A 19,421-nucleotide genomic window follows, 5' to 3' on the forward strand; every position below is an offset into this window, starting at 1 on the left:
TCATAGGATTGAGCCGCACACACATTCAGGCAAGATGTGCTTCTTAGAAACATGTCTGTTTCTGTTAAAACTGCTCGTGTTTACAGATTGTGTTCTAGTGACACTGTTCGTCGCGACTCTGATCATTAACATGCTTGTCACTGATGTTGAGGCCCTGCTGCCTTCAGTATACAGTCACAGAGATGGGGATGTTGTTCAACATGTCAGTCAATAGATAATCGTGCTTTTGGTATTGGCACAGAAACACTTTGTTTTGGTTTGCACTGCCAACATCACATGCTTTCTTGAGGGAGAGGAAAAGTTTACCCACAAAAGGAAATTCTGTCAGCATTTACTTGCATGTTGTTCCAAAACTGTATGGCTTTCTTTTGTGAAAAAAAGCACTGAAATTGTCGTGCTTTAAAAGGATGCCGAAAACACCATAAAACTTTCATAGAAGTTCATATGAATCATGCATGTTGAAAGTCAGGATTTTTTTAATTATTATTATTTAGCTTATTTAGAGAAAAAAATGTGTAAATTAAAAATACTTTATTCAAAAATATTACAATAAAATAAATAAATTAATAATTAAATGGCTGAAAATTAAAATAAGAAAATACAATAAATGCGTATAAATAAATGATACATCCAACAATAGAAAAAGAGCAGAAAAAATTATTATTTAATAGAAACTGAACATTTTGTAAATAATAGACATATTTATAGCAAGGCCGTAACCTTGGGACCTTTTTTTTCCGGGGTGGGGGGATTATTGTTTTTTTTTGTTTTTTTTAAATTATAAATAATATTTTTTTAATAGAAGGAATTAAAGGATTAGTTCACTTTAAAATTAAAATTTCCTGATAATTTGCTCACCCCCATGTCATCCAAGATGTCCATGTCCTTCTCTCTTCAGTCAAAAACAAATTAAGGTTTTTTTATTAAAAATATTCCAGGATTTTTCTCCACATAGTGGACTTCAATGGAGCCCAAAACGGCTGAAGGTCAAAATTACAGTTTCATTGCAGCTTCAAAGCGTTCTACACGTTCCCAGATGAGAAATAAGGATCTTATCTAGAGAAACCATCACTCATTTTCTAAAAAAAAAATTAAAAATTATATATGTTTTAACCATAAATGCTCATCTTGAACTAGCTATTATAATAATAGTTTTTAATTCAAAATGGCGAAATTTCATAATGTTAAGTAGTATGCATCACTGGATATTACTGGCGGTCGCTGAATATTTCAATTATAAAATAGTCATCAAATATTAAATGTTTAGCTACTTACCAGGTACTCTTTCACTGCTAAAACAAAAGCATCGCATTGGAATTCGCACTTGTCTACTAAGCCCCGCCTTCTTTGATTCGATTGGCTAGCTCACTCATTCTGACAGTGATGAGCGCTGTTAGACTGCTGAGGCAGACCAGCCTAAAAATGTAACTTTTAAAACCTTTTTTTTTTTTTTTGTCATCCTAACAACAAAAAGAGCAGTGCATAATGGGGTACAGCAGAGCATCGTCAATAATATCAAATATTTATGTCATGCAGTTACATGATCTTAGAATTTGGGAGATTATCAAACTGAGCATCTACAATGGCAACAGCTCTTGTTGTAACCCTGGTAGATGGAAATTTCTATTCAATCCCTTTAACCTGATTTCGCTTCTCTGTTTGCGATAAGATCATTTTAAGCCGCTAATCTCTTGATGCGCAAATAAACCGTGTATGTGCACTCTTTATGACCTGATCACACATTGCATTTATGCAAAGACACATTTCAGTACATTCATGTTGTTTCCACAGACATTCAGGATACTGTTTTTATCTGTTGTGTATATGTTAGTAATTCTGTAATTAATCTTTTATTTTTTATTTTTTTGGTGTGTGTGCGTGCTTTGGTGTACATAAATTTATAAATTATATGGACTCCTTATATCATTTGTTTATTTGGTGTCCTTTTGGAGTCTCCAAGTGTCCTTATTTGTAAATTTACCTTAGCTTGCAGAAAATCACCTTTCAATCTGATTTAGCAAATAATGGCAAAATTAATAAATGATGTATTCTTAATTTCAAGATTAATCACGTTAAATTCCACAAAAGGTTGTGATTAACCTATTAAAGCGGAACTCAGTTAGATTCGCGAAGCTCCCCCTACAGGTTCCTTCAGTGAATCACACTGTTGTAAATACTCCAAGCGCAGCTCTGGACTACAACGACTACAACACTCACCAGCGCAGTAGTTTTGCAAATACAGTACAAGAAATCTCGATGGAGGTGGGTAATTTTCAAAATTGTCTTATAAAGTCATAAGATATACATTGTTTTTGAATTACCGTAAAGCATTTTGTCACTCTCGCGTGAACGTGAACATGAGGCGAGATTGTGTCGGGTCGGCGCAGCTCAACTTGCAATTGCTGTTTTCTGCCGTAGACGTGCCAGAGGGGGTTAGTGCACGCCTCAAACACACCACTACAAGTCAATTAACCATCGTAAGGACTTAGAAAACTATTTATGAAGGTAAAAAAGTTACTTAGTTCTGCTTTAAATATTAAATATACACTATATTGCCAAAAGTTTTGGGACGCCTGCCTTTACATGTACATGAACTTTAATGACATCCCATTCTTAATCCGTAGGGTTTAATATGGAGTTGGCCCACACTTTGCAGCTATAACAGCTTCAACTCTTCTGGGAAGGATTTCAACCAGGTTTAGGAGTACCATGCTTGAATTCACTGAGCTCCTGAGAGCGACCCATTCTTTCACAAATGTTTGTAGAAGCAGTCTGCATGCCTAGGTGCTTGATTTTTATACACCTGTGGCCATGGAAGTTATTGGAACACCTGAATTCAGTGATTTGGAGGGGTGTCCCAATACTTTTGGCAATATAGTGTACGATTAAATGTAATTATCTTTTATAGTAGGGCTGGGACGATACATTGATTCTCAGTCGATAAAATTAATCTGGATCGATCCTGATATTTTCTCTCTCTAGTCGTTTCCGAGCTTAGTTTTAACAGCAGATGGCGCTCTAGGCTAGTTTTTAACCGCACACTCAAATGCTCACAAAGAAGACTGCTGGACAGCGCTTGTGCGTTCGGGTCATGTAAGTGGTTAAATATACTTGTACCTCGGCTCAGAATGCTTTTATGATGCGAGATTTTTTTTCCTATTGAAAGAGTGATCTGACATAGCTCACTTTCAGCTGTGATTTTATTTATGGTTCCTAACATTTCTTATAGATTTCTGCTCGTTGTAAATCAGATAAAGATTAGTCATACCATCTCTCTATTAATTGTGAAGCTGTGGGTTGTAAATAGTTACTTCAAAAGTATAAAAATATATGCTATAATAACTTTTAAGTTTCTAAGCTACTTTAGTGATAAATCACAGGACAGCACTGACAACTAGTTTCTGCGTTCCTCTCTGTGCGCGCGATCTTCACGTTTTGTGCAAATACTGTATGTATGAGTGTTTGTGTCAATTCAGTTGCGCGAGCACGGTAGCTCAATATAATAATACACATCCGATCGTCTAATCGCTTGAATATCCAAACTGCCACACCGTAAACACATACAACTGACAAAGTTTGTGAATATGCAAGGCTTACCACCGCTCGCTTGCTGTCTCTGTGTGTTGACTCGGCGTTCACCTCCGTGTTGCTTCCATGCCATTCACTGGACGGGCGGAGTCACGTGACTACACATGCGGTAATATGTTTTCAAGTGGGAAGTATTAAGAGGATTAAAAAAACGAAAATAACTGACATGGGAAAATTACGTCGGTTAAAGTTTCTGAATTTCAGTTTCGAATACTTTTTGATTAATCGTCCAGCCCTAATTTGATGTATTGTCCCAACCCTACTTTATAGTAAGGCTGCCAATAGATTAAACTTTTAATTGCACCCTTTTGTGCAATTATTCGTGATTAAACATTTTAATCTATTGACAGCCTTACTATATAAGATAACTATATTAGCATCCACACCAACGCACAATAACGTTCTGTTTTTTTAATAAAACACTGTGATCGTAGTCATCTAGTTTGAAATGTTGACTCTCCGTATTTACAATTCTTTATCCACTGCCTACAACGTGCTGGATCCTTCACTAGAAAACAGATAGTAACTCACTCCCGCTACTCACTCCCACTACTCCCGCTTTACTCTTTGAATTCTTGCACCCAGGAACAATAGTGGACAACCATTATGACTAAAAGTTTGCTAAGAAGTATTTCCTACTAAAGCAAGGCGGTAAGAAGTATTTCCTACTAAAGCAAGGTGGTATTTGAGTCTGGTGAGTGTATCCATAGCAGACTGGTGGCCTTAGATGGCAACATGCCCAGTGCATTATGGGTGTTGTTTTCCTACCTATTTGGCAAAGGGAAGACAACAGTTTTTCTCTGTTTTCTCTAGTCAGGTAGCACTGATTTAAAAAAAAAAAAAAAAAAAAAAAAAATCCTGTCTTTCTACTGTATAAGGCAGCCAAGTTTTATTGAAAGCCCATTTTGCCAGCAGTGAAGTGTCCCTTTAAATGGTGCCACATTAACATTTTTGTCTTCATTGGCATTAAGGGGCCAAACTTGTTGATTAGAAAGGCTGTGCACATTATTTTGGCCATGTAATGAACATTATGCAATGCTTGTCTGGTGTGATAATCTGTCTGCTTCCTCTTAAAAATAAGATTTCTGATGTCAGCAGTAAAAACGAGCATGTTCCTCTTTCGTGTTCAAACGTCTTCCTGCGCTGAGAGAAACTTTTGAAAAGGCCCGAAGCCACAGATGGAGTTAACCAGTCAGGTTTAGCAATGTTTTTAAAACAACAGAATTGTACTGTCATTCAAATTTATTGAGTTTCACTCTTAAAAATAATGGTTTCAGAAGGGGGTTTTCACAGTGATGCCATAAAACTATTTATGGTTCCTCGAAGAGGAAAGGTTCAGTGAACAGTTCTAATTAGAACCATTTTTTCTTGTGTGTGTGAAGAATCTAAAGATCTAAAGAACCTTTTTCCACTATAAAGAAGCTTTTGTGGAATGAAAAGTTTTCTACATGGAACCATAGATGAAAATAAAGAACCTTTATTTTTAAGAGTGTATGTGAGTCATTTTGCATGTGCCGATAACAAAACCATTTCTAAGTAGTGTTGACTGTGATCTCAGCAGACGTTGACGGCTGTTTGCAGTCATATCATACAATATGCTACAAACTCAACATAAGTGTTTATATTGCATATATAAACAGACACAGTATTACAGGAAATTTAGAGGTGCTTTACTAACACATTTTTCTGCTATATCTATGTCATCTTAACTGGCATTTGAGTGAGTAAGTGCTAGTGATTCCATCATTTCATACGGGTCTGAAAATGCTGATTCATCTCCAAGCAACAGTCACCTAGGCGATACTTCCATGACAACAGAGAGAGAGAGAGGTGGTGAAAGTTGTGTAAAAGTGTTTTATTTTTTATTTTTATGAAACGCAGCAGTGTAATGACACGTGGATTTAGAGCAGTTACATTTCATTCAAACAGCAGGACGAAATCATTTAATCTGCAGGTCCATGTGAACAGATCACTGATAAACGCAGGGAACAGTTTAAATCGGGCATAACAACTTGCTTAATGTGTGTAACTACACATTGTTATATAAACAACAGGTTAGTATAGATTGATTTTAGTCTTACTAAATTAGCAGTTTTGGCATCGTTTTCAAAAAGTGTAACAGTTCTTCTTGGCTTAATAACTTTAATTTGATAATATTTTGTGGTCTATTTCAGAACATGTTAGCTCCTGCTCTTCATATCTGCTCTCAGCATCTTATCAGATTCATCTGACGCTGCGCTTCATTTACACTCTGTTTACACACCTCTTCTCTTGCTGACATCACTTTGTTGTTGCTATGGTGACCTAATCCACATGCTCGCTGTAAGATCAAGATTTTTGCTGATGTCACCAGCGCAGCATGTCAGTTGCCCATGTGCCAGGATCTAAATCAGGACCCATCAGGGCTGGCCAACATACTTCCTGGGAAATAAATTTTTATAATTTATTTTCTTATAATAATAAAAAAAAAAATCTAAATATTTTATCAAAAAAAAGATATTAGATAAATAGATAAATACATAAAAAATGAATAATACATATTTTGGTATAGTTAAGGTATAGTTAGTTATTTTTATTTCATTTTAAAAAAAATTATTCATAATATAAAAAATGCCATTTTTATTACATAATATTTTGAGTGCCATTCAAGTAATTATAATCATGTATAAAATTCAGCAATCAATGCATGATTTTTCTTTGTCATAATAATGCACCGGTCCTTTAAACTGTAAGTTTTGAGAACAGTTTGTTCCTCCCAAACCCTGCAGAGGCTCTCGGATCTCTGGGCATAAAAAAACTCTCAAATTGAAGTAAATCAATTGAATTTCTTGCTTCTACTAGATTTAAACTGGGCTGTGATCCAGACAGTTTGATCCTTCACAGAGCTGCTCTTGTACTCCTGCCCTGTGGCCAAAGAACAACTAGATTCCTGAATCTCATGATTTGTCTGCAAAATTAACTTATTACCTAAAACGTCCTCTTCATTCAGTAAAAAAGCACGAAGGAAAGGAAATGAAAAGCATGTAGAAAACAAAAGATCTATGCATTTAACTATAACAACATTTATTTATTTATTTTATTATTATTATTATTATTCAAATATTTATGACACAAGTAATATTAATCATTAATAATTTATTATTATTTAACAAACAAATATTTATATTTATTTATATTAGCAACATTAACAATATTATTATTATTATTTATAATTTTACTATTAATCAAACCTGTATGACCCAAATATTTATTTATTTATTTATTATTATTATTATTAATATTATTACACAAAAATAATGGTATTTAACAACAAAAATATGATAAAATTATTTTTTTAGTCTATTGTTTATATTATTTAAAAACAACAATAAAAAAATTATTAAAAGTTTAAAAAGAAATCCTTTTCACATTATACTGTCTTCATGTCACTTTGGAGTAGAATTTCAAAACATGCTCTGATGCTCATGGATGTTGCCATTGTAAAACTGATTAATTATTTCCACCATTGTTAATGATTTCAGTCCAGCAGAGGCTTGTGACTGTAACTCTGCACACGATGACTCGTGATTCGTCTTAGACCCACATACTGAGATAAGAGAAGCAAAACTAGGGGAGAGAGAGGAAAAATAAGGGAAAAGAGAGAGAGTGACACTGAGTATTAGTTGTTGTTGTTGTTGTTTTTTTTAAGAAAAATATCCATATTTAAAACTCTAAACTATAATCACTATAATCACTTTATAGACTAACACTTTAAAGTGTACAACAAACTCTAAGAGCAAAAAAGGAAGGAATTATTTCATACAATGGAAAAGTCAATAAATACAAGTCCCTTTTGGAACATTTGAAACTCTCTATAGATCACAACAGGAAGAACTGGCCATTCAAAATGGGAACATGTGGAGGACACACTCTGAAAATCTGTACAGAATAAAATAAAAAATTGAAGACCAATCAGAATTCCCAATCACAGCTAACAGATAAGACTACATGTATTAAAACCCAACAACAAGGCATGGAATATTAAACAAAATGATCAAATACACCAATGACAAATTCAAAACCACAATAATCAAATTATTCAACATTGAGTGTGGGATGTTTTCCTGACACCTGGAATCAAGGCCTGATTACATCTATCTTCAAACAAAGAGACAAATTTGAGCCAAACAATTTCAGAGGCGCATGTGTCAATAGCAACTTGGGGAAAATATTCTAATATGAAGGACTCTTCATAATTGGAAAATAGGATTGGAGGGAAAACATTTGATTTAATCAGCACCATGTATAAAAACATGTGCTTTAAAAATAGGGAACAAACGAAGATAATTTTTCTCTCAAGGTTACTCTGTTTATATAAACAAATTAGCCAAAGCTTTAAATAATTTGACTGCCCTGGCCACCCCTGACTGAATCAGAAATTAATGTCTCCTCTTTGCAGATGATTTAGTCTTTCTGTCGTCATAGAGACACTCAGTTTTTTTTTTTATTTTTTACATTGAAGGTCCAGTGTAATGTTTAGGAGGATAACTATTAGGGGTGTGATGAGACAGGTATCTCACGAGACGAGACGAGACTCGAGATTGAGTTCACAAGACGAGACAAGATGGCAAAATACGCGACTAGAAAAAATATTCTGCAGGTGTATTTGAAATGTTTTAACTAATCATCTTGTAATCAATGACATTTCAGTTCTACTTTCTGAGTATGAATTATCATATGCAGTAAAAGACAATATTCAAGCACTGTAAAAGGTTTTGCCACTAACTCAACTGACTGGCTACTCTTCTGTATGATGTCAGTCTCTTCAGACCTTACTGTACATGAATTATGAGCTTCTACAACTTTTGACCTCCTAACTGAACTCCTTTTCAGAAACTGATCATAGAAATAAAAACAGTATAAATGAAAATATTAACACTTTAAAATAAGGTCTCATTTATTAACATTAATGTATTAACCAACATCAACTAACAATGAGCAATATATTTGCTACAGTATTTATTAATCTTTGTTTATGTTAGTTGATAAAAATAGTCATTCATTGTCAGTTCATGATAGTTCACAGTGCATTAACTAATGTTAACAAATGAAACCTTATTGTTTGTGCTTAATAAGATTAAGAGAAAACTGTTATTCATTTTTATGGTAACACTTCACAATAAGTGCAACCATAATCGCACTCTGTCAATATTCAAAGTGCAAATAAGACCAATTTTTCTTTAATACAGAGCTAAGAGATGGTTACAACTACACTGCCCAGCCTAAAATAGCTTTCATATTGAGAGATATCTGTATTCATCAGGGAGCCGCTCTCAAAATGCAGGGTATTGAAATCGCGTTTGAATGCTCGCTTGTTTACTTTCACTTTCGTGATCGCGCGTAACTCTGTAAATATGGAGCGGCGGCGACCGTTATCCAACTTAATTAAATGTTTTTTGTTAAATACAAAGCAAAACGATAGTGGAGGCGTAATGTAAACGGCATATTCATCCTAACACTCTGTCATGGCAACATCACGAGACTACTTTTCGCCTCGACGAGAAATCTCGTCACAGTTTAGTCTCGTGACACAAGATCTCGTGACACCCCTAATAACTATGTTTTCAGTGGTGTATAAAGACCTTACATAATGAACCGTTATGTTTTTATTACCTCACAATGAGCCATTTCTATCACGTACACCGCAGGTCCCCTTACATTGAATTTGCCATTTTGGCTGCCATGTTAGTAGCCCTAAACAGACAAACTGCTCTACAGAGCGCATTTGCTTGACTGGCTACTCTCTTCTGTCTCAGACAACGTCATCTTTGTCTTGTGTCGGCCACCGTAGCTTTTCTATGTGCTTCGAAAGGGAAGGGTAAGCAGTGTACTGAGCCGTTGGTTGCAATTGGCAACCTCACCGCTAGATGCTGCTAAATTTCACACACTGCACCTTTAATCATTAGGGCCAAAGCCCTGTAAAGGGCTGAAGACCCTATTGTTTTCCTTAGGGAAATAATTTTTTTTTTCGACTATTCAGGCATTTTTGGGGCCCTTAAAACTCTGTGCTCAAAAACTCTTGAAACTGTGCACACACATCGGAGTCGTCGGCCATCAGGGCTGGGCAGAAGCTGGTACCTGGGCACGGCAGGGGGGCTCGACAGCACCCCATTGAGCGGTGTCTAAAAACTTTGTCCATATATCAAACATGCTTGCACGTATTTGTATGAAACTCTGTACACATATAGTCCTCATCGGGCCTAACAACTTTCATGCTCTAAGTTATACGTCACCTTAACATGAAGTTGGCTATTATGGATTGTTTGAAAAAAGCATGCTCTGGAATTTGATATACTCCTCCTAGGCAATTAATCCGATCACCACCAAACTTGGTCAGCTTGAAGTCAAGACATTGGGGATGCTAAATTGCGAGCAGATTTTTGATATCTCAAACGGTTTGACCGTGGCAAGGTAACAAATTTATGGGAAACAGGGAGAAAAGGGAAACAGGAAGTGTGTTATAACTTCTGCATACATTGATTGCTTTTTATGAAACTTCACCTGTGTGTTTGCTATAGGAGTCTGATCACATGGATGTGACTATTGTGAGTAAAAATTATAGTGCCACCAACTGGCAGCAGGAAGTTTGTCACTTTCAAAATGCTTTGAGATCACCCTCTTTTTTTTTACCTGTTTTGTTTCAAACTTCATCAGTGTAATGTCAATACACAGCAGATATAGACGTGAAAAGAATCGTGATATCTCAAACACTGTTGCCATGGCAAAGCATCAAACTTTAATTTTCGTTTTGGATGCTTTTGAGACTCTTAACATGCTTCAAATTGCATGAAACTCGATACAAACGTCAGAGATGTCAACCAGTAGACATTGACAAAACCGTACAAACAGGTGGGGAGGAAGGCCTCTTTAGCGCCATCTTTTGACAAAAGTGGGGGGGGTAGTTTAACTTACAGTCACCAAACTCGGTACACATATTGTTCTCATTAAGCTGGACAACTTTCTAATTTACAGTCATTAGCTCCGACCAACAGAAAGTCAGATATTTTGGTTTGAATGTGGATTTTTCACACACACACACACACACACACACACACACACACACACACACACACACACACACACACACACACACACACACACACACACACACACAGTTGTAGACTCTCTCTCTCTGTCCGACCCCCCTACCCCCTCCCTCCTCCTCACTTCTCACACCTCACACCAGTCTGTGAGTGAGTGAGTGAGTGAGTGAGTGAGAGACATAGAGAGAGTTTTACACTCTTGATCAGTTCTTTAACCCTATTATTGCAGACTCACTGTGCTTTAGAGTTTAGTGTGAACTCTAATCAAACACACCCGAAGCAGCTAATAATCAAGCCAGTGTATTTGTAGGCCACTGACAACATAGTATTACATCATTAGTTTGATAATTAGGTTAATTAAAATATAAAAACACACTGCAAATGATAACTTCACACTCATTTGAAATTGAACTATGACACTATATCACTATTGGTACAGGACTAGTTTTCTAAATGTCGTTCGAGTTACAATTATTATTTTTACAATTTAAATTATTTTTAAATTAATTATTTATTAATATAATTCAAATTTATTAAAATAAAATAAGTAAATTTCACATGATTATAAATAAATAAACTTTCATAAGTGAGCAGAAAAATCTAGACATGTACCTTACTATTACCTGAGACTGACATTAAAATTGTCTTTGCAGGTTCTGTGATTTGGCTCTATTTATTAATTTTTTCATTTTATTTTGTATCTTATACCACACATATTAAAATTAAATGAAGGCATGCTTTTGGTGCATAAGATTGGTGCACAAACAACAGCTCAGGGAGGTCAAAAAACACATGAAGAGAAGTGTTTGGATTATACGACATCAGCAATCACAGACATTCGCATTAAGGCTGGATTAGATTTCTCAGAGCACTGTGGAGTTTGCACAAATAATAGTATATAATTTGCTCTAGAATTTTTATAGAGGTTGTCTGAGAAAAACAGAGAGATGGCAGATTAGGATGATATTCTGCACTCATCGGAAATTGACTTATGACATTCTATGACATGAAAGTCATTTCAATTTAAACGGTCTCATGGATGTGGCTGTTGTGGTTTGTGATCATATGAGCATCAGCTGCTGCAGTAAATGTGGTGTGAAATTGACATAGTCCTTTTATGTTTAACTGTTTTAAATGCCCATTGCCCGCAGTGCACAGTTGCCCTGAATCCACCGGGGTGACGGTGCCACCGTCCCGTCATCGCTGCTTGCAGCTATATTTTTCTTTTTATTTCTTGTTTATAAAAATGTATTATATTATATTGTATTTATTTACTTATTTAATTAAAAAAATATGTATTTTGTCGATGTATCATATAATCATTTTGTTCATTGCTAATGTAATGGCCAATGTTTTGGCAATAATGTCATGCCAAGTCATGCCAATAAAGTTCATTTGAAGAGAGAGAGAGAGAGAGAGAGAGGTTAAACAACAACAAACAAGTGTGAAGTAGGAAATACAGAGAGAAACATTGAGTGCGTTTGTTTTAGTCAGGAAGGAGCCGGTGAAACTTTGTTAGTCTCAGAATGAAGAGAACTGTGGTGTTATGAGACGACTGGAGAAGCAGGGAGACTTTATGGAGAATTTCTCTGGAACAAACGCACAGCTGTAAGTCACGAGGTTCCTCTGTCAGATCAGTTTGTTGCCTGTTTTTGTCCCATGTTTGATAACTTATTAGTGTACCACTACGTCTAATATCAAATATAATTTTGTGTGTCATTTTCAGAGCGATTTCCCCTTATACAAAAGAACTATGGTGACTTTGTACTTTGTACTTTTGAATGACTACAGTGCTAAACAGTAAACATTGCTCATGACTCAGCTAGGGTTAAATGCAGTTAAAAGTCTAGCGTACTTGTACTCTGTATAACACACACAGCACACTGAACACTTGCTGCTGTCATTTATCGTGTTTTTTTTCACTGCACAGAGTTGTACCAATCAGTTTCTGTGTGAATATACTGCACTCTGTCCAGTAGGAGGCAGTACTGATCCCGGCATGTAGGATGTTTATTTATTTATTATTAATAATAATGAAACCTGCATGTAATTTATTTATTTATTTATTTATTTAATAATATCCATTAATTATTATTAATCCTCAAACCTCAATGACAAATTTGTTTATTTAATAATAATAATAGTAATGGTTATGGTTAATGAAGGACTATGATCCTTAAAAAAAAATAAAATGAAGGAATACAATCAATTATCAATTTAATAATTATGCAAGCATAAAAATGGTAATTAATGAATCACCTAATAGGCATGTTTAAAACTGTTTATTTAATTCATTCAATTATAGTATATAATATATTTTAAATCATTTTATATGTTTAAAATGGGCAAAGAAAGAAAAACATGTTTTAAAATGTACTTAAAATAATACAAAAAATTCATTAATAAATCATTTAAATGCATATATACAGTATATGTAATGTATTTTAAATTGTTTAAAATATATTACATTATTTTAATATATACATCATTTTATTACATAATATATTGTATTATATATGTTTGAATGGCAAAATATGTATTAAAACAATGTTTTAAATTGTCGTTAAATAAAATAATAAAATAATACATTAATAAATAATTTAAATGTAGATTTGAACCATTTTTTCAATTTGAAAAAGATTTCTTAATTTATTGTTTTACTATTTTATTTAACTACATTTTAAAACATGAATTAAATAAACAGCTTTATGTATGTCTATTAATTTGCCCATTTAAAATGGATTTATTTCCATTTGTATGATTGCATGATTAAATTGATAACTTTTTCCTACATTTTATTTTTAAGTGTCACTCCTTGTCCTCCAAACTTGATTTATAAAGTGCTTAAAGTGTGTTTCTGGTGAGGAAAGCGTCTACTGTGTGTCTGTCGTTGCCTCAGAGGAGCTCAGTTTGCTGAATCACGTCACCTGACTGTCTGGCTCTATCTGTGTTGTCTTCTCAGGGTGTTGTGTTGCTAAATGGAGTCTGAGCAGTTGTTCAACAGAGGCTACGGCAGGAACAGCTACAACAGCATCACCAGCGCCAGCAGCGACGAAGAGCTGCTCGATGGTGCCGGCGTCATCATGGACTTCCACACCACCGAGGACGACAACCTGCTCGACGGGGACGCGTCCCCAGGTAGGCCCATGTCTGACGTTCCTGAGCCGGACCTCCATTCCATCATCCACTCCTCCAAACGCCTTCTTACTTATGAGACTTGGGGTGTGTTCACACTTGGCAGGTTTGGTTCGATTAAATGAACTCTGGTGCGATTGCTCTGATAGTGCGGTTCATTTGAATGCTTTTGAATTGAAGTGTGAATGCTGCCATCCGAACACTAGTGCGCCAAACAAGTGTACCGTAACCCTGAAAAGATGGGTCTCGGTCTGCTTTCAAACAAACTCTGGTGCGGTTTGACTGAAATATTAATGCAACATGGACCAAAGACAACTAATATTTTTTTGTTTTTGTATTTTTTTGAGCATATACATATGCATTTTACATATATTACATATACAGTCCAGGCAATGGTATAAATAAGAGACAAAGAGAGATAAGCTACTATTCTTCTTTTAAATGCTTACCCAATGTAATACTGTATGTAAGCTGCTTACAAATATAAAAATGTAAGCAGCACTCCCAAAAGGGCAACCATGGCAAAAGAACCAGGTGACTACATATAAGGTAAATTTGAGCTAAATAATGAGTCTTTTAGAGCTGTCTTTGTAGTTGACTTTCCATAATTGATTCAGCTATTTTCCTGTCTATTACTGTGAAGCTACTTTGACACAGTCTGTATTGTTAAAGCCATATAGTAATAAGGGTGACTTGACTTGATATAAGGCACTTGAAGACCCGCAAAAATCATGTGATTTCAAAATACATTAAACAGTAAAAAATAACCAGATGGAAAACTCACTGGAGGTTCTGACTGTCAGATCCAACAGTGGCACAGGAATAACTTCATAACATCTCAGAAAGCAGTGATAAAAGAGTTGCCTGGAAAATTGCCATTGAATCAATTCGATTTCTAGGGCGGAGCAAATCCGAGCAAACAGAAAGTGGAGTAAACCAAGCAGAGAAGGGCGGATCTGACGTTAGCAAAGCAACAAGAGAGTCAACAGGAAAAGTAAATAATTAATGTGTTTTTAGTCATTTAAAACTGAATTCACGGCTGAATAGAACAAACTCTCGGGTCTCCCGTGCACAATCTTTGTTGATATTGAAGGGACTTTCGCCACACTAGAGTGACGCTGTTTGCGTCACTGAAATAAACGAAACTGATTGCACGGTACGGTTTGGAGTTCACTCGAGGCGCGACGGTGGGTGGACTGACCAGACTGATATATCTTGTAGAAGATATATCATTCTGGACTTGCCAGGCAAATAAAAGAGCAGTTGGTAACTTCAAAAGGACTTTAAAGGCCAGTGAAGAGTTCCTCATGAAAGAAGGCGGGGCTTCCGTGCACACCTCCTATTATGTTATTGTCACGGACCAATGGCAGTACAAAGTTGTTTTGTAGCTGGAGCAAACTTTTCCTAAGAGTTCGCTTTGGCAAGCCGTTTCAAACGTTTGAAGTATATTGGAGCCTAAAAGGGCCTGTTTAATTTATTTCATTATTTTATCCTCATTTGCAAATGAAAATGTCACAATTCCAGTCTTACTGAGCAATGGTGCCAACTGTCTCTTTGCTCCACCGGGTGGTGATTTTGCGAAGGTGTTTCACATGTGACTGGCTTGTATTTCTGTGGCAGTAATGGGCATTTTGGTTGACTGCCTACCTAGGGGTGTAAAGGTAAATGTATTTGTACTTGGAGTCAGATGATGAATACAGTCAGTCACAGGTGATCCACACTCCAGTCCAGAAGGGGGTGCACAGCAATGCAACTGTTTGCTAACTGCCGCAACAGGAAAAAGAGCAGAAGAAGAAGAACAGATGATCTCTGCATAGATATGTTTACGTGTAATCTTGCAACCAGTGTTTCAACCCTGGAAAGACATCAATAAATAAGCTTGAGTGTAAAATCTCACATAGCATTACATTTACTTCAGGCAAGTCATTTAGTGCCTACAGCATGTTAGTTCACTAGGGAAATGAACTCTACAGGGCAGTATTTTACTAAATATATGCACTTTATCAGCATATATATTCATTTAATTTACTTTACCTGTTAGTAATGTCTTAATGACATTAATGACAGTAACTGTGTAAACAATTATATTTCAAATATGAATTGGAGTAGAAAAATAATTGAAAAGTAATTTTATAATTAGATTTAGAAGTTAAAGCAAAACCTGCCTTATGTGCATTTTACATGATTTTTTTATTATTATTTGAGTGTTGATTATTATATCTAAAAATAAATGGCAACTGAATTTAATAGTTTGGGCTCTGTTGTTAATTGTAACCTTTAATATTACAGTAATGTGTAAGTCAGGGCTCCCTGAATATTGTTTACAGCATTAGCTGAGATAATTTTTATTTTTTTTATCCTTAAGAAAATGTTCATTATAATTGAATTTAATTAAAGAGAGAGACACTATTTGTTCAATAAACCACTGTTTAATATAAAAGAAGAAAAAAGTAGCAATTTTATGTTTAGTTTTCTCCCTCCCGCTGTACTGAACCCGTACCGAACTGAGACTTCAGTACCGAGGTACTTACCGAACCGTTATGTTTGTGTACCGTTACACCCCTGCTACCAACTGTATACTTAAAAGAATGTCATGCACGATCATTTTGATTTATTTTCAGGATGATTTATTTTGATACCACAAGTCAGTTTTGATGACGTTCCACACCAAAAATAGGAATAATGAAAAATGAGTGCATGTTTCCAATTTATGTAGGCAGAGAATACAAAAGCCCCGACATAAAGTGGATAAATATAGTAGAAAGATAGAGTAGCCTAAGAAGCTTTCTCTTCCCGACTCCATATTAATCTCCTTTCTTTCTTTTTTTTTTGCTAAAGTTAGCTTCACTGGAGCAGCGCCAAGCAAACAATCTCATGTGCTTGAGGGTCTTTAGGGGCGTTTTCATGTAAAGAGACGTGACAACTAGCATAAAAACACAGTCACATTAATGTTAACTAATTAGTTCATGAAATTTACCATATCCTAACTGTGTGAATTTACTCAGATTTGTCATTGTCCTTTACCAGAATAAAAATATTTTTTACTTCTTATAGGGGGTACTGGATTCAACCCCAGCCACATCCCCACCCCCCCAAGCACAGAAAGAACCAAAAACAGGATGTGATCTCATAAAGGCCAGAACACACCAAGCCGACGCCAACAAACTAGTGGCGACGAAAGCAGACTGCGGGGTTGGCTCACGTCGGCAGCGTCTGTGTCCAAAGTTGCCCTGACACACCAAACTGACGCTCGACAGCCGACGGCCAAGTAGCACGTCAGTTCTGCGCCTGTGTGAGATGAAATGCCTTTCAGTATCTGAACAGCCAATCAGAATGATCAGATGGCCCGATGGACTGACAAGCTCCGACGCCGATTCAACATTTCGAATCGGCCGGAAAAAAGCAGACGAGGTCCAACTTCAGCTGACGGTGCGGAACACACTGAGAAAACTTAGTCGGCCAACGAAGAAAAACTGCCCGACGGCCGACCGTTGGCTTGGTGTGTTCCTGCCTTAAGATGCAGCCCTTCAAAAGGACAGAATGCTCAAGCATATTTCTTCTCGTCATATTTGCAGTGTTGCCCGTCACAGTTTGGTACAGGTGGCAGAACTGTACAGATAACAGAACAGATAACTCTTTGTGAGTTATCATCTGGTAAAAATACCGTTCGTTATGTTCCGTCACAAAATATACATCATCATTTTTGTTTTGCTTTGTATCTTTAGGTTTGGTGTGAACACAAATCAAACCAGGACTAAATGTATCATTTTCTTTTTTGCTCCGGACCAAAAGAACCAAGAGAACCGAACTACAAGTGTGAACACACAATTATGATGCAAGGTGATTTTGGTTGAAATAAAATTGCCTTTGTGGGCCATTTCATATTTCTTTTCTTTCAGGCGCTTCTTTTTAGCACTAGTGCAATGAAATAAAGGACAAATTATGCATGTAATGCCTGTTGTTGTTCTCATTGTGAACCAGGGAGTCCCAAAATTTTTGTCAGTCAAACCCCTGTTAATATTTAATATTTCAATAATTAAATGACATATTCACATGGTAACAGTTCTCTGAAATCAGTTAATTTAAAATTTTAAAATTTTTATGATTTAATTAATTATTAGCTTTTCAACTCACTACTCACCAAGTGTTTTGCGACGCCTAGGGAAACCCTTGTTGTCGGCAAAGATTGCGCTTTAACATGCGTTTGTGAAGACATCATGCGTTAACAGTCTTCCTGTACTTGTAATGAGAAGTGCTTCATATCAACAAAAGATACATTTTAAGGGCTCCCTGACGGATTTCCATCCAAATAAGGTTTTATGGTTCAACATTTTAAAATAAAGAAATTAAAGGGATCCCAAAAATGAAAATTATCCCATGATTTACTCACCCTCAAGCCATCCTAGGTGTATATGACTTTCTTCTTTCAGCCGGACACAATAATATATTAAATAATATTCTGGCTCTTTCCAGCTTTGTTAATGGGATTGAATGGTGTTCGAGTTTTTGAAGCTCCAAAAAAGCCCATCCATCATAAAAGTAATATATACAATTTCAGGGGGTTTATAAAGGCCTTCTGAAGCAAAGTGATGCATTTCTGTAAGAAAAATATCCATATTTAATACTTTATAAACTATAACCACTGGCTTCCATTAATGGCTGTACACGAGTCTAGTTCCAGCGGAAGTGTGACCTCTGACCCGACGCATGGCATAGGATGTAGGAGTAGTGTAAGCTTCCTCTCGCAGTTCAAACAAATAGGGTTAGGCAACAAACTCAAGCTCCTCTTCTCTTATATCGCAATCCTCCAATATTTCTCTTTAAAGATTCTTGTTTTAGACTTCTAATTTTTGACCGATGTTTTGTCTTGATCTATCATCTCTGCACTTCCAAGTTTATCAATACATCATGCTTCAGGTCATAGATCACTCTTCCACCGAAACTAGACTCGCAAACGGGACTCCGAATTGCAAAGGCCACCTCTGGATATATATATGAACACCTGGTTTTTCTGATCCAGTCAGTTCCTGATGGACAACCTGATCACACTCACATTTGTTCATTTCTGAATATTCTGTTTCAATCAGAAAAACACATTTTACAAGTTAAACGTGAACACTGTCATGTTGAAATAATAAGTTCATCTTGCAGTGTCTTCTACAACATTGTGTTAATCGTGTCAGTGAGAAATGCTGCATCAACGAACCACAGCTCAGGTGGAAATGGTGATATTTGTTTTTCAGGATTCGTTGATGAATATAAAGTTCATAAGAACAGCATTTATTTGAAATAGAAATCTTTTGTAACATTAAATATGCATTTACTGTCACTTTTAATTAATTTCATGCATCCTTGCTGACTAAAAGTATTAATTTCTTTCTTTTGAACGGCAGTCTATTGGGTCAGTGGTTCTTGGTTCTTCTGGCACACTAACACACTGCCTTTGATATTGGGTTTCTGACTGTAGGACACAGAGCTTCTTCTGTGAGTGTGTGTCTTTATTAGAGCAGTGGGCTGAAGAACATGCCTGACCAGTTTTTTTTTTTTTTTTTTTAAGAATGCTTTATAATTTGCTGTTACATACAAAGGCCATGAGAGTGTGTTTGCTGCATGAGA

The 19,421-nt window shown here is 35.9% G+C and overlaps 1 protein-coding gene across 9 annotated transcripts in view; it reads left to right on the plus strand.

The window, feature by feature from the left end:
• The window catches only part of clcn3 (chloride channel 3), a 61,505-nt gene that overhangs the window by 533 nt on the left and 41,551 nt on the right, over positions 1-19,421 (plus strand). For 8 of the 9 annotated variants that reach the window (XR_007184252.1, XM_048185534.1, XM_048185527.1 and 5 more), the window contains exon 2: positions 13,633-13,808. Coding sequence is in view for 8 of the 9 variants with exons in the window: in XM_048185534.1 (XP_048041491.1) it covers positions 13,649-13,808 (160 nt within the window). In the remaining variant the exon portion in view is untranslated. Of the gene's footprint in view, positions 1-12,086; positions 12,279-13,632; positions 13,809-19,421 lie in introns of those variants that run through there. The other variant, XM_048185528.1, reaches the window with a different exon arrangement.

The sequence above is a fragment of the Megalobrama amblycephala genome, linkage group LG3, assembly GCF_018812025.1.
Source record: "Megalobrama amblycephala isolate DHTTF-2021 linkage group LG3, ASM1881202v1, whole genome shotgun sequence".
In the NCBI taxonomy this organism is placed as follows: Eukaryota; Metazoa; Chordata; class Actinopteri; order Cypriniformes; family Xenocyprididae; genus Megalobrama; species Megalobrama amblycephala.